The sequence below is a fragment of the Leuciscus leuciscus genome, assembly GCF_965113295.1.
Source record: "Leuciscus leuciscus genome assembly, chromosome: 11".
NCBI lineage: Eukaryota > Metazoa > Chordata > Actinopteri > Cypriniformes > Leuciscidae > Leuciscus > Leuciscus leuciscus.
The window spans coordinates 24,999,668-25,022,993 of record NC_138735.1 but is presented as its reverse complement, the minus strand read 5'-3'; the positions used below and the strand labels follow the sequence as shown (position 1 = coordinate 25,022,993).

The 23,326-nt window shown below is 37.1% G+C and overlaps 1 protein-coding gene across 1 annotated transcript in view; it reads left to right on the top strand.

The window, feature by feature from the left end:
- vav3 (vav guanine nucleotide exchange factor 3) overlaps nt 1-23,326 on the top strand; it is a 65,654-nt gene that overhangs the window by 31,582 nt on the left and 10,746 nt on the right. The window contains exons 7-23 of the mRNA XM_082184443.1: nt 738-806; nt 903-1,006; nt 1,090-1,189; nt 1,519-1,614; nt 4,755-4,823; nt 5,747-5,833; nt 6,983-7,068; nt 7,215-7,347; nt 8,796-8,905; nt 11,032-11,133; nt 11,550-11,647; nt 13,119-13,141; nt 13,806-13,839; nt 17,611-17,741; nt 20,602-20,667; nt 21,211-21,245; nt 21,766-21,882. Coding sequence (XP_082040569.1) covers nt 738-806; nt 903-1,006; nt 1,090-1,189; nt 1,519-1,614; nt 4,755-4,823; nt 5,747-5,833; nt 6,983-7,068; nt 7,215-7,347; nt 8,796-8,905; nt 11,032-11,133; nt 11,550-11,647; nt 13,119-13,141; nt 13,806-13,839; nt 17,611-17,741; nt 20,602-20,667; nt 21,211-21,245; nt 21,766-21,882 — 1,460 coding nt within the window. The remainder of the gene's footprint in view (nt 1-737; nt 807-902; nt 1,007-1,089; nt 1,190-1,518; nt 1,615-4,754; nt 4,824-5,746; nt 5,834-6,982; nt 7,069-7,214; nt 7,348-8,795; nt 8,906-11,031; nt 11,134-11,549; nt 11,648-13,118; nt 13,142-13,805; nt 13,840-17,610; nt 17,742-20,601; nt 20,668-21,210; nt 21,246-21,765; nt 21,883-23,326) is intronic.

Below are 23,326 nucleotides of genomic sequence, written 5' to 3'. Positions count from 1 at the left end.
TAACTTATGCTTTTTAACTATTGGAAATAGTAGCCTAAACACATTTTTAAACTATTGATCTTATAAACTATAATAAAACGTTTTTTTTTTTTAATGTTATTTATCATTATTATTGTAATTTATTTAATTTGTTAAACCATGTTTTTTTTCCCATTTATTTCATTTAATTTATTTTACATCTTAGTATGAAAATACACATTTCAGTTGTAGTTACTATAATAAAACCAATGTAAATTTCCACCTTGATTCAAAGAATCATTATGTTCCCATATAGTTTTTTGTTGTTGTTTTATTGATTATTTGATTGATTGATTGATTATTTGATTGATTGATTGATTGATTGATTGATTGGTTGATTTTAAATCTTTGTATGAATATACAACATCTCCACTGTAGTTACTGCTGTATAATAAAATCATGGTAAATTTCCAATTTATTTTTAATCTTAGTATGAAAATACACATTTCTGTTATATTTAATATAGTAAAACCATGGTAAATTTCCACAATGGTTCAAACAGTCATTATATTGCAATATAGTTTTATTGTTATTGTTTTTATTTATTTAACATCTTACTATGAATATACAACATATCCATTGTAGTTACTACAGTATAATACAACCATGGTCAATTTCCATGATGGGTCAAATATTTATTATATTGCAATATATATGTATTGTGTATTAGCTTTGCCCACATCAGCTTCTTGATCTTTATATTTGATTATTATTTTCAGTTCTTTATGAAGCCTCTGGGACAGTCGCTGTCTGGTGTGGATATTGAAAAAGTGTTCATCAATATACCAGTGAGTCACAAAACCTTCTCTAATGGAGAACAGATTTGAGCTTGTATCTGTGTGTCATCGCCCCATACTGTATTTTCATGTTCTATATTCCCACAGGATCTTGTGAAAGTGCACACAAGTCTTCTGAGGGAGATTCAGGATTCAGTGCTTATGCATAACGCCAGTAACCTGCACCAGATCTTTATAAAATACAAAGAAAGGTGATCAGTTTATTCTCTTTAGCTGTTTAAGAAACGAAACCCTGCTTCCTCTCCTCACACGTGTCTGTTTTCCTGCGTGATAGATTAGTCCTGTATGGGAAATACTGCAGTCACGTAGAGACAGCCATTGCGTGTTTGGATGACATCTGTAAGAACAGAGAGGACGTCAGGCAGATGTTAGAGGTAAGGTATTGTCAGACTGTGTTCATGAAACATCTCTCTGGCACTTTCCATTAATACTTTATTAAAACTATTATCTTATAACTTAAAATTAACTGACTGTACAGTATATAACACTCAGTAAGTGACATCATTTAGAGCCTTTGTACAGCATAGTGGGAAGAAATTCATCTGTCATGAAATGATTTATGAAAGTAGTTTTTATTTTTCACTACCAAAACTGAGCTCGTAGAATGTATTTGCTGCTAGACACTGCCACCTGGTGGTTCAAAATAGTACAAAACATTTTAGAACATTTTATTTTAATAATTTGTGCTTTTCATTGTTTTCAGTTATGTTCCAAACGAGCCAACAATGGGAAGTTTACTCTGAGAGATCTGCTAGTTGTTCCGATGCAGAGAGTTCTGAAGTATCATCTACTTCTACAGGTTTGAAATTATTTTTGCTGTATTTCTGCTCCTCTGTCTCCAATACGCACTTTAAAGAGAGCATAAAATGCATAATGTCTATACTGTGACATATTTTATTATTATGTAGTAATGCTAATAATGTAGTGGGACTTGATTTTATTCTTTTGCATATGATTAGAACAATTAAACATGTTAAGCTATGTTATTAATTACACACACACACACACACACACACACACACACACACACACACACACACACACACACACACACACACACACGTTTAGGGCTATGCAATTTTAGTACTTCAAGTAAAATTAAATAAAAATGGGAAAACTAGCTGAAATAAAAAAAAATGTTTAATGTATACTTTATTTCATTTCAGTTAATGTATATTTTATTTAAAATATATATTCAACTAAAACCATAAAAACATGTTTGCTGCTTTAATTTATATATATATAAATAAATAAATAAATATAAAAAAATTTATAAAGCTTTAACTAAAATAAAATAAATATGGAAATATAAAAATAAAAACTGTATTATTAAAAAATATAGTTTAATATTTTTATATTTTGGCATAGTTTAAGAATAGTACTATATATAATAATAAATATATTATTAGTAATATTTTCTTAGTCCATCAGATAGAAGGAAAGTAATTTCAGAGGTGGAGAAAGATATTAATATTATTGTTATTTTGATGAAAGAGTCTAAAACATTTATCATATGCACTGATTAATTTGCTCTGATCGAAGAAAGGGTCAGTTCTTCTTTCATGTTGTCTTTAAATGACTGCTTTACTGCTAATGTCCACTAGGGGCAGTGGTGTCTGTCTTCACAGAGAAGCAGTATAATGCATGTATGAAATCCACCAGTAGAGGCAGCGCAGGGTAATATATTCCACTGTCCTCCAGTAGAGGCAGTATAATCCACAGAATGGAGAGGCAGCATGCTTCACCCAGTCCTGTATGTTTGGTCTGGCCCTATTCCACAAACATCTCACGCAGCCTGCCATGAATATTTCATAGTGTGTCTCTGTCCATCACACGTTAGGTCTACTGCATGATCCAACTATGAGGGGATTTAGAGAGAAATGTGAATGAAAGCGAGAGAGAAAAAGAAAAGTAGAGAGAGAGGTGCATAGCGTGTGTAGACTGAAGCCACCACAATCCTCCTGCTGTTGCAGGAACCTTTTGGCTCTCAGCGGACAGAACAGCGAAGGTGTTTTCTGTGTGTGTGTGTGTGTGTGTGTGTGTGTGTGTAAGCGTCTACTTAGCATGCCTGCATGGCTGTCCACAGCTCAGTTCACCTCCCTGCCCATCTGGCCAGCTGTTGGTTTAGGGAGTGTGTGTGTGTGTGTATGTGTGTGTGTGTGTGTGCAGATAGAGCGTCTGTCTGTCTGCTGCCCCTCTGGAGAGCAGGCTAGCGTGTGACAGACTGTCTTTCTCTGCTCTTTGCTCTGCTGGAGAAAGCCTTGGCCAATGAGAGAAAGAGCAAATCAGCTTTACAGAATGAGTTATATTAAAAAATAATTCATATATAATCTATTATTAAGTATTCTAATATTTAACTATTCAAATTAAATAAATAATTATTCTTCATTTACTCTAAATGATTATTATTTTTATTTATTTTTCAAACTCTAAAATGTTGGCTTTGTAAGATAATTTTTTTTAAAGGAATTAATAATTTTCAACAAGGATGCATTAAATTGATTAAATGTGAGTGTAAATTTTTACATAGCTACAAAAAGATTCTATTTCAAATAAATGCGGTTGAACGTTCTGTTTAAAGTTGTACAATTTTGACAAATATATAAAGCAGCACAACCGTTTTCAACATTGATAATAATAAGAAGGACTTCTTCCAAAAACATTAAAAATCTTACCAACCCGAAACTTTTTTTTTCACTCTATGTTCAGGTTTAAATTTGATTTAGAAAATCACATTTTTACTGTAACCGTGTAAAGAAGTCAAAGTAATGTTCATAAATCAGGAAGTAAGAATATACATTATATTTACATAAAAAGTTAAGATATTTACATATTTTAAAGTGGTAATATTTTTTGCATTGGTTGAATTTTGAGCATAATTTGGGCAATAGTTTGACATAAAAAGGTGCAAGTGGGCCAGACTTTACAAAACTGCGATGTTTCTCTATGAAATCACGTTTGAATGATAGTCACCTAGAATTCTGCAAACGTTTGGATAAGAGAATGGCTGCATTTTATTTCTGCTGTAATCTCTGTGTTAGTGTCATACCTCCTTTCTGTCTCTATCTCTCTCTTTCGCTGTGTGAGGGCAGAAGGAAGTGAGAATGAAAAATAAGGTGATGTCCGTCTTTCTGCTGATAATAATGCGCAGGTTCAGCTTGACTGACGCAGGGGATTTGGCTTGTGCTGGATGGCAATATATCTCTTAGGCCAAAAGGAAGCCATTTATCAGACCCGAGTAAAGGACATTCATAGCACCCTCCCTTATCCTACAGACTGGCCCAGATGTCTTGTTTACTTCATCCCGGAGCAGGAAGGCAATTTCAACCCCACAAAAACCTTTTGCTTCTCATTTCAATTCTTGAACCTGCGATGCCGGTTGGGATATTATTTCAGCTTGTGTGTGTGTGTGTGTGTTTGTGCATCTGGATGTGTGTGTATGAGGGGGGAAAAGAGAAAGTAAGATAAAAAATACATGCCACGCTGTATGTGTTTGTATTATCATTGTATTCTAATGCTTGCCACATAATCACCTTGTATAATCTTGTAATCATTTTTTTGTTGTTGGTGTCTTTGTATCAGGGTCACTTGCTTTTTTTTCTTTATTTTTTTTAACGGAGCAGGGATTAATAACACACACGTAAAATCAAATAATAAAAAAATGAATTCTGCTTCAGTGTAACCAGAGCCTAAAGTGTTACCGAATGTTGTTACATTTTAGATGACTTATAGCTATATGTTCTTTCTATAATGTTGGTAAACAATTTGCACGGTTATTAAGTAGGAGTTATGAGAGCGTGTGAAAGTGACAGATGTCCTCCGGCTCGGCTTCGCTCCTGTACATCTGACTGTCTGCTGTGTTCATCATCATCTGGTGATAATAAGACACTGAGACACGGGCCGTGAACACAATCTCATATCTCTCTTCCTTCCTGACAGGAACTTGTGAAACACACCCATGATGCCTCAGACAAGAGTAATTTACGGCAAGCGCTGGACGCCATGAAGGTGGGTTGAGTGTATAAATGTCCTTTTCATAAGCTGCCTGTTGCCTTGACTTCTGGGTAGTAGTCCAGTGAGAAGTGTGCACTGCAGCAGTGTGAGAACTCATTTGAACCATAAAATGACAAATGACAAATGAGGCTTCCTACAGTCTTCACTCAACGGTTAGACCTTGTTATCTGCTCTCATACACGCATTTAGCTCCCCATCATTGCATAATTTATACAAACAGGCTTTTAATCACCTATCTTTCTGTGATATTCGAGGCCTTGTTCAATTTGAAATCACAACAGTGACAAATTTCATTCTCTTATAGCTATTTATTTTGCATGGGCATACGTCAACCTTTTCGTACGAAAAGCTTTGGTTGAAAATCAATGTGGCCCACTTGACTCAGACATGATCAAGATGGTGCCGAATGCATCTTGACAGGTAACCGTCCGTTAATTGAGGCAAATCAAGCTGAGAAGATTGCGCAGATTGCACCGAGGGCTGTGATGATTTCATTTGGATAAATTAGCCACTTAGCATTGATTGGGGTATCGGGCTAACGTGGTTAACCTCCTCAAGTGCTCCCCTTTAAGATCCTCACGGTGGGCGAGCAGCCCCCCACTCTCTGATTATTCTAGATACGCCATGATGAATGAGTCGCTAAACTCCACTCACGGGAACGGCGGGCACTGTGTTCGCAATGAGATTTGTCAAATAACCCTCGCCTTTCAGACGCTAAATCTTATTTAGCATTTTTAGACAGAAATGAGTGCCTTGAAAACATCACATGGGGTGATGTTGTCAATAAGGAAGCTGGCGAGAAAATATGGTTATTTTTAGGTCACGGATAGAAAGATTTCCTTGTTTATATGCAGGTCAAAGTCTAAGCGTGATGAATGTTAAGGTGTTTTGTTTGCGTTCTCCTTTGTTCTCCTCAGGATCTGGCCCAGTACGTCAACGAGGTGAAGAGAGACATCGAGACTCTACGAGACATCGACCAGTACCAGAAATCTATAGAAAACCTTGTGAGCTAAATAACACACTTCATATAAATCATTTAAAGTTTCATTTAAATGATACTAATCATTTTTTAGTATCATTTAAAAAGCAGTGCTGGGGAAACTACAGTAGTCAACACTACACTTTTGATCTAGCTACATTATAAGCTTAAAAGAAAAATGTTCCACCTCAGTATTCACTGGGATCAGATAAAGAGAAGAAGATCCCCATTGTATGGCACTGCCTCTGAAACAACATTTTATTTCACTGAGGTTATCATAAATTGTTTTATTTGCTTTTTTTAAACAAAAATGATATATTTAACAAAATTAATTTAGATTCTTTTATAGTAGTTTTATCAAAGTTCGATTAAAATGAATCACTAAGTTATAATAAGTTATAATAACCAAGTTATTTCAGACATATTATTTTCAAATATATTATTATTCCAAATAGTTTAGTATTACATAATATAATTTATTTAAAATGCATCTATTTACTATAATATATATATAGAATTTATATAGAATTTAAATAAGTATATATAATTTATAATAATTAACAATAATTTATAATAATTTACTGTATATATACATATAGAATTTATAATAATATATAATTTGTTTTTAAAACAGCTAAATAAACAATACAAAAAATTTTTTTTAAAGCCTCTCACAAATTTAGCAAAGTCTTTCAGTATTTAACAAAATATATATTTTTCTATCAAAAAATTCATGAAATGTATGCAATTCATTTCTGGGAACACTATTAAGATCATTAAAATGAATTAGCAAATCCTTAACCATTGAAGCAAAACAATTTGCTATTGCTATTGTAACTTGAGAGAGAGAAGTTTTTAGGAAAGCGTATTGGAATGTTTCTTCAGTTTACTCTGTTGAAAGGCTGTGTGCTTCTTTATTCACGCTACACTGTAACTTGGTGGAAAAACAGCTACTGTATGTTACTGGAAAAGCTGAACTATTTAAAAAAGAGCAGAGATGGTGTCAGACTAATAAAAACAGCACTGATTTGCATGCTACTTTTAGTAAGTTACTCCCCAGCAGAGACAGTATGAAGCTTTGAACAGTTTTGTGGAGAAAGAAACATCTAACTCTAAAACATTGACCCCTGGCAGTGTACAAGCATTGAGTTTGCTTCATTTCTGTGTTCTGCAGAATCAGTCTCTCCGTAACTATGGGAGACCGAAAGGTGACAGCGAAGTGCGAGTAGCTTCAGTCGACAAACGAGCTAAACAAGACAGGTGAGATGATTAAAGTGTGGAATACTGCTCAGCCTGAAACTCCACAAGTCCTTACTAAGGCCTAAGGGTTATGAAGGTATCACCCTCAGGCACTACTCTTTTATTTTCTCTTTCTCTTTTTGATGTCTGCCTTTTTTCTGCTGCAGGCACATCTTTCTGTTTGACGCCGCCGTGATCGTATGCAAACGACGAGGAGATAACTATGAGATGAAGGAGGTGATTGACCTCCACTCCTTCAAGATCACCAACAACCCGACCTCAGAAAGAGAAAACCGAAAGGTGTGCAGCCGCTCCCCTAATTGCCTCCAAAGTTCGCTGCTCCAAAGCCGAGGGCAGCACATGTGCTGTTATTCTGTCGTGCCATGATCAGTTACTGCAGTAGAGCAGCTTTCATTCGCACAGATGGTGTTTTCTATTAAAAACTGTCTAGCGACTGCTAACGAACGCAGCCGACACCAGACACGGCTAAATTAGAAAACATGATGTCGTTTGTTACTATACATTACATGCTGCTGTGCCAGGACAATTATTGTTTAGATGATTCTGAAGATATTACATGTACAAGAGTTTCACTGAGAAATGGAGCTGCAGTTTTAAACATGCAGTGTAAACATCACTATTACTTTTTCTCATACTTGCAGTTAGCGATTTAAACAATCTTTGTGCTACAGACATGAGTCATGCCTCAAATTGTCTGGGTTTTTAAGGAAAGGTGTTTTTGTTCATTTAAGTTCATTTAATATACATAAATGTTTATCTATTTATGTTTATCTATTTCAAATCAACGCTGTTCTTTTAAACTTTCTATCCATTAAAGACTTAAGCAGCACAACCGTTTTCAACATTGATAATAATAAGAAATGTTTGTTGAGCAGCAAATCAGCATATTAGAATGATTTCTGAAGGATCATGTGACACTGAAGACTGGAGTAACGATGCTGAAAATTCAGCTTTACAATCACAGGAATAACTTACATTATAAAATATTATATAGTCATTCTAAGTTGTTGTTTTAATTATAGTAATATTTCACAATATTACTGTTTTTACTGTAAAACATGTAAAAATCTTACCAACCTATCTTTTGAATAGTAGTGTACATAATATCTGGATGTGAAAAGCATGATAAAGCCACACCATAGAGGCTCTTTTTACTTGGGCAATAACCCTAAACACCTTAGCAACGCCCTAGAAACCAAACATAACACCTTAGCAACCACTTAGCAACACACTAAAAGCCCCATAGCATAGTATCTGCATTAAAAAACAAAACAATTTTTTATTTATTTCATAACACCAAATCAATAAAATAATTGAAGACAGAGAAGACCTAGTGTCCAGATACGTAACTGCTTATTGAACTGCATTATTCATTTGTTCACACTGCAAATAAACAAAAGATTTGTATTTTGTACCTGACTGTCCACACTGTCATTTCTTTCAAGTGATGAAATCTGTTCCATTTGTTCTACATCACTTGCGATATGACGTAATTGTCAGCACAATGCCTGCAGACGATAACAGGATGATCCAGCTAGATTTGACTGTAGTATTTCGTCAGTCTTGCATAAACAACAGTGACCCCCCTCACACCATCATGCTTTGTACTCTCATCCTTGTTAGAGCATCTTTGATGTTTTGAATCAAACAGCTTTCGCTTTATCTCTGTGTATGTGTGTGTTTTGCATTTATAACATGGATGTTCTTGCATTCTCTGTCTCTTCCAGTGGTGCCACGGATTCTACCTCACACACAACCAGGGTCAGAACGGCTTTGAGTTCTTCTTCAAAACCAAGGAGCTAAAGAAGAAATGGCTGGAGCAGTTTGGCATGGCATTGTGAGTGTGTGTGTGTGTTACAGTATGAACTCTGAAGGTCTGCACAGTGCTGTTTTTCAGGTTTGTTATCTGCTTTGACAACAGACACAGAGACATGATTTAGCTATGACAGTATGTCCTGGCCCTGATTCAGGACTAAAACACCATTAGTGTATATTTTTACTACAGAACAAACACAGTAATGAGGACAGACTTGCTTACCCAAGCATTTTTGCAGTGGTGTACCTTATAAAACATAATGTGACCCAAAGGGTTTTCATTCTCTCAGAGTGGTTGGTTCAGTTTTGCAGATAGACTGAAGTAATATGCCAGGTATTTTTTCCTTTTCTTTTTGTAAGTTTGGGTGTTTTTAAGAAGATATAGTCTGCATTATTTTATATATAGTCGTATACAGATATAGCTGGTATTTTAGTGGAACTAAAGTCCACTAATAATGCTTCTTGCATTAAAACCTGTCCTAATTTAGCTTTGCATGACTATTTTTTCTCTGATGCTTACAGGAATAGCTCTCTGACAATATTTAATTCAGTTATTTACTCACTGTAATGTCAACAGCGTCTTCTTGACATGTTGACAACATGATCCAAACTTTTTCAGGCCTCAGCTACAACTACAGTGTTTGAGGGCGGGGTCAAAGTAGACGTTGTTCACAGGCAGCCAATGAAGACCATTTTAAACTTGCACTTCAAACAAGCTATTTTTGTTAAAGTACTGTACTTTAAAGGTACAGTTCACCCACAAATGAAAATTCTGACATCATTTATTCAGATATTTTAAAGAAAACTGGTAACCATCAGTTGTTGATAGCCATTGACTTCCTTAGTATGGAAAAAAACTATGGCAGTCAATGGCTATCGTCAACTCTTTTGTTACCCACAATTACCAGTCTGGGTAATAATGATTCTGTTTTGATATTTAAACATGGGTGGTTTTTGGTGGTTTCCGCCATGTTACACATTAGAATATTTCTAGTACATCAAACTGTTTTATTTCAAAGAAGCAAGATAAATCCTGTTTTCTATGAAAAAAAAAACCAGAGGCTTTTTATCTTCCTTTACTTTAATTTGATTCCATTCTCTATTGTCAGGAGAATCAGAGATTCAAGTAAATCTTTGTATTATGAAATACTAAGGCTGCATTATTTTGTATAAGTGATCAAACAGCATACCTATGAGAAAAAAAAGAGAGTGAGAGAAAATATATTTATAATTCCTGGCAGATGACAGCAACAATCGGTAAAATTCAGATGAAAAACGCAATAAACCATGTGACAAGTGATCTACTGTACCAAATTTCAAACGTCATACATATCCAAAAAAGGCACATCCATGAAAAAAAAATCCATTTGAATAAGAGAGGAGAAAAAAGTGTAATGCACCAAAGAAATGAGACAGGGCTCTGATTAATTAGATAACACGTTTTTAACAGATTTATCTGAAGGGCTCATTAATTCTGGCGAACAGTGGTGAGTCAGTGCTCTCTTTCTCTCTGTCATGTGTCATCAGATCAGTCAGCAGCTGAAAGCTGATTGGATATCAGTGCTGTTACATACTCCGAGCCTAATGACATGACATCAGCAAGCAAAGACAGCTCTATCATCTGTCCGTCATCCATTAATGCCTTTATTATGAGGGCACTCACCACTCAAGGGTTATTCAAGATGGATCGAGCGAGAGAAACAGATAGCGGGTGGAGGGTCCTGGACTATAAAACAGTAAAAGAGCCACATACGACATCATGACTCCTGCCCTGCTGATGCTGTAATTAGTGGTGCATGCTAAGACAGCAACACTATTGCTTTAGCTTATACTACATAATTATATAAAACAGATCATTAGTTAGAAGATAATTTTGTTTTGTTTGTCAATATTGTCATTTTGTTATGTGTTATGCAGTACATTCAGGGATCTGGTTAAAAAGCTTTGTGGGATTGAGTTTTACATGGTCGTCATTAAAAAAAAAATTCTCCAGAAACCTATGTGAAACCCCTATGTGTTTTAAGAGGCAATCACAGCTGGAGGGATGGAGGGAGAAGACTACAGGTGGAAACAAGCGGCTCTGTGTTCACGAGTCTCCAGTCTTGTCTTTAACATCCACTTTCTCTCTCTCTTTCTCTCTCTCAACAGATCGAACATCTGTCCAGAGAGCGGGAAAAGTAATTTCCATGAGTTCCGCATGCACACCTTTGAGACGACCACATCCTGCAGCTCGTGTGAAATGCTGCTGAGGTGAGCTCACCGTTGAAGCTTTGTGAAATGACACAGTATACCCACAATGCACCTTAATGAGATCGATATTGCTCATAGAGTGAGTGAGAGAGGGAAAGACAGTGGTAAATCAAGGGTGTTCATGGATAATCATAAATTCGATGATTTCAGAGTTAATGAATTGGCAGATAATGGGCCAATCAGAGCAGAGTATGTGGGCGTGGCCCAATCACATGTAAATCATTCCTGAATAGTTTTGTAATGGAATGGAAATAATGGGAGATGTTAATGCAAATCTATCTATCTATCTATCTATCTATCTATCTATCTATCTATCTATCTATCTATCTATCTATCTATCTATCTATCTATCTATCTATCTATCTATCTATCTATCTATCTATCTATCTATCTATCTATCTATCTATCTATCTCAGAGGAGTCTTCTATCAAGGCTACCGCTGCTCTAAATGTGGTGCTGGCGCTCATAAGGAGTGTCTCGGCAGGGTGGACGTCTGTGTCAAAAGCAGTGCCGGTGAGCCCCGCATTCAACACAAACAAACACTTTCTAGAGATTTCTGTGCATGCACATTATGAATCATCTATTTACAGAGCTGCGATGGAGCCTCTGGCTCATGTTTCAGTGTTATGTGATGTCGTCTTACCTCGCTGCACACTAATGATTGACCTACAGTACACTGTAGTGTAACTGACAGGGCAATAAAAGCTGTCAACATGCAGAGATTCCTAATAATCTAACCTAGGCCACATAGATAAGCGTGATGTCTGATGACAAACAGACAAACAGGCTTGGTTGGGTTCCTGAACTCATGATGTATGCATGTGTGTGTGCGCCTGCCAACAGTGCCACTTCTTATTGTTTTAGGCATTAGTCAGGCTTCCATAGAATTTCCTTGTTCACGCTTTTAGGCACAGCTGAGCTCTCTCTAAACTCCCATCAGTTCTGCACATCCCATGATGTCCTATTAGCTAATTTGATTGTGATTTAAGCTAGCAATAATAAAATAAAAAAAATGCGCACAGAAAATGAAAAACAAAACACAAACAAAAACAAAAAGGATTCTGGTAGATTCACTTACTCATCCTAAGAAAGGACAATGTGACATTCTGCTGTACCAGATTTGACTAGGCCACAGGTCAGATTATTTTATGTAGAAATGTTCTATCTTTACCACAACAGATATATCGTCTTAATTTTTTATTTTCTATAGATTGGTTGCCGTTTTTATTAAATCTTTGTTTTTCCACATGCAAGCAGGGATGGTGGAATTTATTCAATTAATTTAGTCAATATATTAAAGCATTTAGTACCTCCAAGAGTAACACACACATAGGCGTAGACGCAGGCATGCACATACAAACACAGAGTTGAATCTTGTGGAACAAAACAACAAAGAGGTCAGACTTGACAAACACACACCCTCTGCATGTAACTTTTCACACTCATTTAATTTTCATTGTCTGGAATTTTCCAGTGAAAATAGATCAAGCTTTCATTGTTTATTTTTTTTCACTCTTAATGTAAACAACTTTTTAGATTTTTGTGGTTGAACAATGTTGAGACTGTAGAATTCTTGAGAACCCAATGTGTGTTTGTCAAGCCTTGCCTCTTTGTTGTTTACAAGATTCCACTCTGTGTTTTTATGTGCACGCCTGCGTGTCTATGCCTCTGTGTGCGTGTGTCACTAGCTATTGAGGTGCACGCTAGTGCAACAGGACAAAGTTCACAATGTACACTCCAAGTACAGGGCCAGCCTCTCCCTCGGGAGCCAATAAGACTTGCTCCTGGTGCATAACTCTGTCTAGTCCGGCCCCTCACGTCAATTTAGCTCGGGCAGCTGTTAAGTACCTGCAGCGTAGCAAAACAAATCGTAAACGCTCACAGCACACCGTGTTCCACACACCCTACTTACAGCGTCTGTACAGTGTGTTTATCTGAATGTGTAAATTCACTCTAACCATGCCTGTCTTCAACATGCTTGCAGATTCCAGCTCTTTTGGATCACAGGTGAGGTTTTTGTTCAAATAATTCCTTTTCAAGTGAATCTGTGATGTAGTTCTTCTCTGCAGGGCCTCATTTACTCCTATTAAACACAATTTAAAGTTAGCACTGTAAGAAAATTCTCTTTTACAATGCACTTTAGAGTTGCCGCAGCATTATTCATGGAATTGTTATTGAAGTGATATTACTTTATTAAAGTTTGATGCACTAGTTATAGGGAAACTATGCAATTGTTTCTAGCCCAGAGTTCATTGCAGTTTAGAATGATATATATGTTATGGATTGTGCATTTATTTAATTGCACACCAGTTTTATTAATTGTATCGCTTGCAACACAACACCACGGTCATCATTTTGCAATAACAAACCCGATGTAATTTATATAGCATGTAATAAGGATATTGACATGCAATTTGTCCAGAGTGCAGTTCAAAACACTGATGGTAAATTGCATGGAGGAAATTCTCCATTCTCCATTCTTTGTGCGTATGTTACAGGATGAACATGTTTTGTGCAGTGGTGTGACAAACAGTGTTTACTTGTCCAAATTAATGATGAGATTAATTGTGCTTTTGCACATACTTTTACTTAATTATCAAATCATTAATGCATTGCAATGTCTGTGAGTGGCAACAGTATGAATCATGTGATTTATTTACTGTCATTACAGATCGGGAAAAAACCCTGTCGTGGAGAAGATGCAGGTAAATCACAAACGTATTTCAACCAAACATGACAAACCAGAATGTTATTATTTCTGTCAGTGGATCACAAAAGGATGTTTTTTGAAGCTATTTTAAATACAAGATGTGGTCACTATGGACACCAAGATTCTTCAAAATTCTCCTTTTGTGATTTACTAAAAAAAAGAGAACAGCATTTAGGTTTGGGATGACACATTAAAGTGATATTTCACCCAAAAATTAAAATTCTGTCATCATTTACTCACTCTCATGTTGTTCCAAACCTGAATGAGTTTCTTTCTTCTGTTGAACACAAAAGAAGATATTTTGAAGAATATTGGTAACCAGACAGTTGACTGTAGCCATTGACTTGCATTCAATACTATGGAAGTCAATGGCTACCGTCAACTGTCTGGTTACCAATATTCTTCAAAATATCTTCTTGATGATGACAACTAAATGATGACAACATTTTCATTTTTGGGTGAGCTATCCTCTTAAATGTTAATGCATATAATGATTGAATTTTAGGTGAACAGTTCCTTTAAGTCACAGTTTGGCATGTCTTGCATTGAAATTTTTAAGTTCGTCATTGCTATGGCTTTGGGGTTTCATAAGCAATCATGCTTACAAAACATGCATAGTCTTGTACATTAATACTTACTTCTTCAATCTGAGCCAGATTGCAGATTCTTAGTAGTCATTGAGCCGTAGTGTTGTCGTTTGTTGTAAAGGCAAGCTCATACACGTAACTAGGGTTTAGTGTCAGTTGTAAATCAGATGTAAGTGGGAAAAACAATGTTCGAAGACATTTAACCACTGTTGCTCCATTTGCTAGCATAGATAGGCCCAATACTTAACCCACTTCTCCCAGTAAATGTTCACTCAGTTTAATTGTATTATGTAGGCGTTTTAAGCTGTGTTTTTACAGAAACACCTTTTGACCGAAATATGACCCCAAGTGAGCCTTTCAACCAGGGTGCAAATGATGGGGGTTATGATCTTTAAGTTTTTAAAAATGTACATTACTTTTACATTTTATTTAAAAATACCTTATTTTAATTAAGGTAGATAGGTCGCGCATGAGACACTGCAAAAGACGCGACCATAACGGTCAAACCCGTCCATCTAGCACACACAGAGTACATAGAAAAACTATGGAAATGAAGAGAATTGGAATGGAAAAACGCGTTCTGTCTGACAGAAGAGCCAAGTCTTTGCAACATCTTTCATTCACGTCTTTCAAAATAAAAGTCTCGCATCAGAAAAACATTTTGAAATACGTTTTTGTTGTTGTTGTTTCTTTGACTACACACGTGACCCACTCAAAACGGTCTTGCGACCCGCCAGTTGAGAAGCACTGAGATAGACGACTTTCACCACCTCAACTACATGTTCGATCTCACATCGCTAGTGTTCAGCAGCAGTCGTTCCACCCATTAGTATGTCGTAAAGAGGGCCACATTATCTTTAATTATGTTTTCACAGCATCATTGATAGTTTGATCGATACCCAAGAGGTGATAAATGTCCACCTGGGATACAGGTTCAGATATCAGGGAAGTGACTGCTGATGGAGCGACGCACTTCCCTCGCCCTTATTTTTAATAGCTTCATGAATATTTGAAATAAACGGGAGAAGCTAAATTTGCAAGTCGTTGTTTCTCACCCCCACAATCACTATACGCCCTCTCCTGAGTTCATTATATCTCTTTAAAGTCACCCTGTCTGCGTGGAGCCATGAGAGGCCTCCTGATCCCACACAATATTGAGGTCGGTAGATTCATTAAAGTTATGGTGAGAAAAGCTCTCTGTGTAGTATTTGCTGTCATGGGAATCTTTCCGTTTGAATTAAAGTAGTTCCTTCCTGCCTGTTCAGCGCTGCTAGATTTGTCTTCATCAGAAGCAGCCTTTCTAAAAAACAATGCTTTGTTGAGGCTGAATTTGTTATTTCATGTGCAGTCATTTCATATCTTTGTGCATAAATGATATTTCGAAATAGTGCTGGTTTTTGAGAAGAGGTGTGTTGTTACTAAGTGAGCTCTTTTGTATTGCAAACACTTAAACTTGCAGTTTTGTTTTCTTTTGGCACATTCAGGCAACCTTTTGTGAGCTGTTTTGATGCAAAAATGCATTTCAGTGTTTATTGGTGCTGACTCTTTGCCCTTGTGCTCAAAGGTTCTTAGCTTAGCATGGCAGTAAGACGCTTCTCTACAGAGAAGCACAAGCTCACGCTGTTCTTTAAAGCGTCTTCAAAGACAGCCCGCCGCGCTTGGAGGCTCAGGGCCTTGGGTGATCTGCTGGGCTGGAAGGCTTCAGCCACAGCTGGTTGCATTAAGAGAGTCTACACTCGCCTCTCATCATCAGAACGGCAGAATATATAGAGCTGCAGCAACCAGCTGAGACCATCACTATTGACCCTTCAGCAAACCAGCCCTGTGCACACAAACACACTCATTCATAGCTCACTGGAGCGTCTGAACGACTGTCCGCTCGGCACAGTTTCCCCGCGGCACACACGAGACCTGTGCGTGCAATTACTTGAACGAATAAAACTGGGTTTTAATACTAATTAGGGTAATAGCCAGACTGTACAGCTGATGTTTGTGGTCAGCTTCTCTTCGTACACACTCTGGGGGGAATTTGCTAAAGGCTGTGACACACCAAGCCGACGACAAAGAACAAGCGGCGACGAAAGCTGATTATGTTGTCACCTCGCGGCCAACAAGCTGCGCTTGAACACACAGCAAAGACCACAGCTGACTGTTAGGCACCTACCTGTGTGCAGGTATAGCTGTCTAGATCAGCAAGTATCAATAGTCTATTTTTGTCATTCAAAAAGAGAAACCAAAACTAGGACAGCATATATACAAACCGTAAACAAAGCAGCTTGCTTACCATTTTGAATATCAATAATGCTGATCACTTTCTTCATTCGAGGCGGCTTATGTTGTTATGAAAATATTAGCATATTGGAACGCTAAGGTAAGATGGTGTAAAATTAGAACAGCATTCTGAGTCTTGAGTTCTTTGAGTTCTAAACTGAACAGCCAATCAGAGCGATCTCTCCCAGACGGCAATTCAACATGCTGAATGCCTGACAACAGCCGACGTGTGGAACACACCACAAAAACTAGCCTGACAGGCGCTCACTGATGGTCCGACGTTGGCCGATGGTGTTTCATGGCCCTAATAATGAATTGCATCCACTGATAGCACTGTTTATGAACATTTTTGCTTTGGTATTCAATTCACACAAAAAATCAAAGAATGGCAGAAAAAAGGCCAGCTATGGTTTAAAATGCTAGTTTGTGGAAAGATATTTTATTAACATTTTGAATTAGCTTTTATTTTCAGTGCTTTTGTCATTTTTATTCGTTTTTTATATTTATATTATGCTTTAATTTATATTTATTTCAGTTTTACTTTTAGTAATATTAATACTTAAATGTTTTTTTATTTCAGTTTTATTTTAAGTGATCAAGGAATAGCATAGACATGACCAGCTACGGTTTTAAATGCATGATCCTACCACACTGCATGCATGACAGCACGAACGCTCGAGACAAAACATTAGCTCACTGACATTTTTATGATGGATTGACTTGATTTTTCTGTCACCTGTTGTGATTTACGATCACCGCGTCACGTAAATAAACCTGTTCTTTGTGTGCTGGAATGTCAAAGCATGCAGTAATGACACTCTGTCAAAGTTCAGCATGCTCGTTGGCAATATAGATGAACACCCAAATGCATTATTTTAACAATTTTTATGTTTTTTTTTACCCCCCAGATCTACCTAAGATGCAGGTCATCCGTAATTATTTTTGTGTTCCGAGCCCCCCATACGGCCCACCGCTTAAAATCAACGTTGGTGACGTTGTTGAGGTGATGGAGGCGAACATCCGCAGCTCTTGGTGGAAGGTGAGACAGTTTTACTCGCTCGTCATAAACTTTTCAAGTCATGCAGCCCTGCAGGAACGGCGCTAGCATGTGCTCAGCTGCTAATTGATTGCCTCTCGTGTTTGTGGCAAAGGCCGAGCGACTGTGTTGTTATGCTTTGCTAAGCATGACTGACTGTGAAATGCTAACTAATCCAACCCTTTTTCAACACAAGAAAGCTGTTGTGGGTTAGGTTTCATAGCCGTACAAAAACAAAACAGACCAGCACAACGCCCAGAGAGCAGACACGCGCTTCACAACAGGTTTAATTTGTCACGTTTTAATTGTATAGGAGGTGTTTCTGCACATGCAGTGTTCTGACACGAGACACACAAAAGAAAATCACACAAATAGATTTAGATTAATGATTAACTCTTTCTTGGAGTGCAATGCTAATAACTTCCCTATGAACCTTTTCCCCTATTGTGCTTTTAAACTTTTAGAAGAAGTATTGTAAAAGTTTTAACCTTTAAATAAAAAAAGTGCATTTTTTTATAGCCAGCAAAACTGGGCTACATTATGCTAAATGTCACCCCAAATGTCCACACATTGATGACATAATGCTGCGTAGACCAAAAAGTGTGAAGCCTAAAATAACAACTGTGACACGACACAGCCTCATGGACTTTAAAGGCACATGGTAATCATCGCAAGACTGAAAGTCCGCCATTTGGGATGGGGTCCAAGTCTCCTGCTGCTTTTTCTTATGAGAAACAGACCCAGTGAGTCTTACTTGCGTAAGTAAGTCTTGCCAAGTAAGACATGTTCCTGGATCAACATATTTTGTTGACCCTGGAACAACATTCCTGTCTGAAAATGTAGTCCTAACCCTGTCCCTACCCCTACACCTAACCCTACCCATAACTTATCCCTAAAATCAGATTGAAATGATAGTGGATAACACTGATGTAGAAGTAATGATGTAAGCCTAAACTTGTCCCTCAAATCTGATTGGTTGATTGGAATGTTGTTCCCAGGATCAACAAAGATGTCGATCCAGGAACATGTTGTACTTGCTGAAATCACGTTCTCCGTAAGGTTCCAGTGTCACACACTGTGCTCAGATTTGCCAAAATGCCAAAGTCCAGATATTAAAAGTCAGAGATTTGAGCATTTGTTATCTAATTCTATAAAGACCTGAAAGTACCCACATTAAATTTTGTCTCATTTGTGTAATTTGTAAGTCTTAAGAGAAAAAGTTGATACTTAAATGAAGCAATAGAGCAACTTTTGAGCAGTAAAATGTTCTTCTGGGATGGGACACAAAAGAACACGCAGTTCATCTTGATGCCCACTCTTCTTGCTCTGGTTATTTATGTGCCAAGGCAATGAGGAAACCAGCCAATGATTGTCTAGAGAGCGAGAGAATTGGCAGAGCCTGGCACACACTCGAATGCCCCTACATCCCTCTCCGTCAGACGGGTCCAGCTGTCCAGGACGCTTCTCCACAGCTCTGTTTTAACATGTTAATCTCGTTCTGCCTCATTCTAAGACCGCCATCCGCTGCAGGCTCCGAACGCCCAGCTGTCCCGTGCACCCGGAAGTTGTTTGATTTATTCAATTTGAGCTCATGCAAAATTACACCGCCCGTGTCACCTGAGACCTCGTAATATCCAGCATCCCGCGGCAGCTCCGGACGGAGCAAAGGACGATCAGAGCCCTCGTAGCTGTGGTAACCCGGAGACAATTATTGCCGCTCTGGTGCCTAGACAAACGCAATCATTCACTGTAATTCCATTTGGGCCTTTGGTTGCCATCTGTTTGATCTAACAGGGTTATGAGTTTAATCATTATTAGGCCCTTATCTGAGCAACAACCAATAGCGGGGCGGCATCATGAGAGTGCTGATAAAATGTCAATGCGCTAAATGCATTGGGGAGGGGAGGGGGTGTGCTTAAGGATCCACTTACAAATCAAATTTGTTCAAGGAAGAGGTAGATGAGACAGAAATGCACTTTCTACATCTCCCTGGAAGACTGTCTGAGGAGGAGGAGGAGGAGGAAGGGAAAGATCCGAGCGTTACCGGCAGGAGAACCATCATTTGTGGTTACATCAGCGACAGCTGTATCGGTTGATCATTTTATTTGAGGTCATTTTTGAAGTGTCTGTATATAAATTATTTGTCAATTAGATAAAACTAAACTAAACTAAACTAAACTAAAACTTAAACCATTAAAAAGTTGAAATAAAATAAAATAAAATATTTCATTTAGTTGCCAAAGCAACATTTCTCATTTTCATTTAGTTAAGATACTAAATAAATAAAAACATAATTACTCCAGTCTTCAGTGTCACATGATCCTTCAGACATCATTCTAATATGCTGATTTACTGCTTTAAGAGACATTTCTTATTATTATCAATGTTGAAAACAGTTGTGCTGCTTAATATTTCTTGTGGAAATTGTGATACTTTTCTCAGGATTCTTTGAATATAGTTCAATGAACAGCATTTATTACATTTAGCAAAGCATTTATTAAATAGAAATCTTTTGTAACAATGTACATGTCTTCACTGTCACTTTTAATCAGTTTAATGCATCTTTGCATAAAAATAATAACTTCTCTCTTTTTTAAATCTTACCACAAATGTTTGAATGGTATCATTGTTTCCACAAAAAGGTTGAGCAGCGAAAACAGTTTATAACACTGCTGGATGTATTATACTGTTTGCTCATTCTCCTGTTACTCTACTTGGATTCTCCCATGACTTTTTCAGCTCTGATGAACTCTGCTGTAAATTTGTAGCGTGTCGTGACTCGTGTTAAGTACTAATTGTTACTGAATTATTGAGGAGGAGTTGCCCAGCTGAACGTAATGTAATTATCTTGCCATGGTTTCAGGGTAAAGTCCTGGCAACTAAGGATGTTGGCTTCTTTCCAAGCGACGCAGTGAAGCCTTGCCCGTGTGTGAGTACAAATACCAGATTATAGTATAATGCTAAAAACATTCTTTATTCTCTGCCAAACAAAAACAAATGTGATCAAGGCAAGGGAGGCTTGTCCTTGTGTGCATGTTGTGTTCGCATGGTTTAGGTATGCAAGCACCTCTTCAGTATTGTTTTTGAATGACAGATGCATTGTAGGTGATTGTCTGTAATGCTGGTTTTTCATGTAAATAGCAGGAATGTGGACAGAATGCGATAACACTGATATCAGCAAGATGATTTACAGTCATAATGATGTACAAGTCATATTAAATCATGTTAAGGTTATTCAAATATGTCAGGTTATCTTTATGAGTGCATTTAGAAAAGCAATTGTGGTTGTTAAAAGATAGAATAAGTGGGGCAGGTTTTAGCGCTAATATGAGCTGTATTGTCCCAGACTTGAGCTGCAAGTTAAAAATACTGTATGAAAATCAGGTTGAGTGGAATTTCAAGAACAAAAGCGCACATGTGTGCTCTACTTTTTTCTTTCTCACCTCCTTTTTTGTCTCTTTATCTTTTTTAGGTACCCAAACCTATTGACTACTCTTCCCAGCCATGGTACGATCTTTATTCTCACTACCAGAATATAATTTTGTACCCGAATATAACCATTACATTTTTGCATTTTTATTATTACCATAATTTAATATTTTTGTTCTTCTATTTATCATTATAAAATATTCTGATATTTCATTATTATATAAATAATGTAGTACTTTTTATTAATTATTATAATTAGAATATTTTACAAACTACATTACAAATACTATGAATAACTGGGAGAATCTCATAAAACATCCATATTATATATTGCCATAAATGATACTATAAAATAAACATTTTGCATAATGATGCATTCTTTTTTTTTCTTTTTTTTCTGTAATTTTCGTAATTCTATTTCCCCTCTAATTTTTCATTAATCTCCCATTATATTTACTGAAAAACAGTAAATACAATTATTAATTCATGTGACTTTTTTTGCAACTACAGGTCAGCACTATAACTTTTTAATATTGTGTGTTGCCCAGAAGCCCTTCAACTCTGACCTCTGACCTCTGACCTCTGAATTTTGGTTTAGGTTTGCAGGCTCAATTGAGAGGGTTCAGGCTGAGGCTGCGCTGCTCAACCGGAGGAGCAGCACTTACCTGGTCCGTCACAGAAGCCGAGAGTTTCACGAGTACGCCATCAGCATCAAGTGAGTTATTACAGCACACTTAGTTATTTACTGGGAAAAAATATTTCAAAACAAAAATGAATAATTAGTAAAAACTAGCTGAGAAAAAGTTTCATACCTGCAATATTCCACCCACTACGGTATGGAAGCTTAGCCTGGTTAAAACCAGACCATTCTCAGTAGTAACTGAGTTATGGTCTGGCAAAGCTCCATAGACAAATCATTTCCAAAGGGGCGTCACCAACGGACGTCGCTCAAATGCCTCTGGGCGCAGTTGGATAGACCTAAAACCAATCAGAGCGATCGTCATCGTGTAAAGCCATATGCTGCGTCCCAATTCGCCTAAGGTACACTACGCCATAAAAGTATGTACTCTTTTTGTGAAGAAAAGGTATTTACTTTTGAATGTGTAGCAAAAAAGTAGGCAAGCTTTTGGGACATACTACTTCGTCATCTTTATCGGACGGATCTGTCGCGTGCGTCCTGTCACTTAAACTGCCCTGTCAATCATCGTGTCACAGTTAAAATCCTCTATTAAATCTAATTTAATTTCCTACCGTTTCGGAGAGAAATGTAGTAGCACGTTCATCTGCCAGTGGGTCTTTCATGGAGACTGTCCTCATGTGTTTGCAATTTGAATTTAATAATGCGTTTAAAAGTTGAACGGACATCGCTCAAATGCCTTTTGGGCGCAATTGGATAGACCTAAAACCAATCAGAGCGATCGTCATTGTGTAAAGCCCGCCTCAACGTTTCTGATTGGTGCCGCGATTTCTAGGCCATGGAAATGGGCTTGAATGAGCTCTTTGCCAGACTACTTCTCGAGCCAATCTGAATTTCCCGGAGGTTGTCTGGGTTTTCCCAGGCTAATGGAAGCTTGTTTTTTAAAAGATATCTTCAACTTTTTATCTCACAATTCTGACTTTATTTCTCAGAATTGCGAGTTTATATCTTGCAGTTCTGACTGTATAACACACGATTGCGACTTCATATCATGCAATTGTGAGAAAAAAAAATTGAATTGTGAGATAAAAAGTCGCAATTCCCTTTTTTATTTTTGATTCAGTGGCCAAAACAAGCTTCCATACAGAGCCCGGGACAAAAATATGTATATTAGTTAGTTCAACGTGGCCACGATTTACTAAAACGAGGGAACAAATTAATAAATCATGGGAGCGAATTCTTAATTCGTGGCCACGATTTAATAAAATTGAGTAAACTAATTAGTTCAGTGTGGCCACGATTTACTAAACGAAGGGAAACAAATTAATAGATTGTTGAAACAAATTCTTAATTCATGGCCAAAAAATAAATAAAAATTGTCTGCATGTCATGTGTGGGGCTCCGTAACCCACAACAATATTAATAATAAAAATAAAATAAATATATTTTGTTTTTTTCACACACTCCAACAACGATAGGACAACTCTACGGTGTGTGTGTGTTTGAGTGCAAGGTCGAAAGA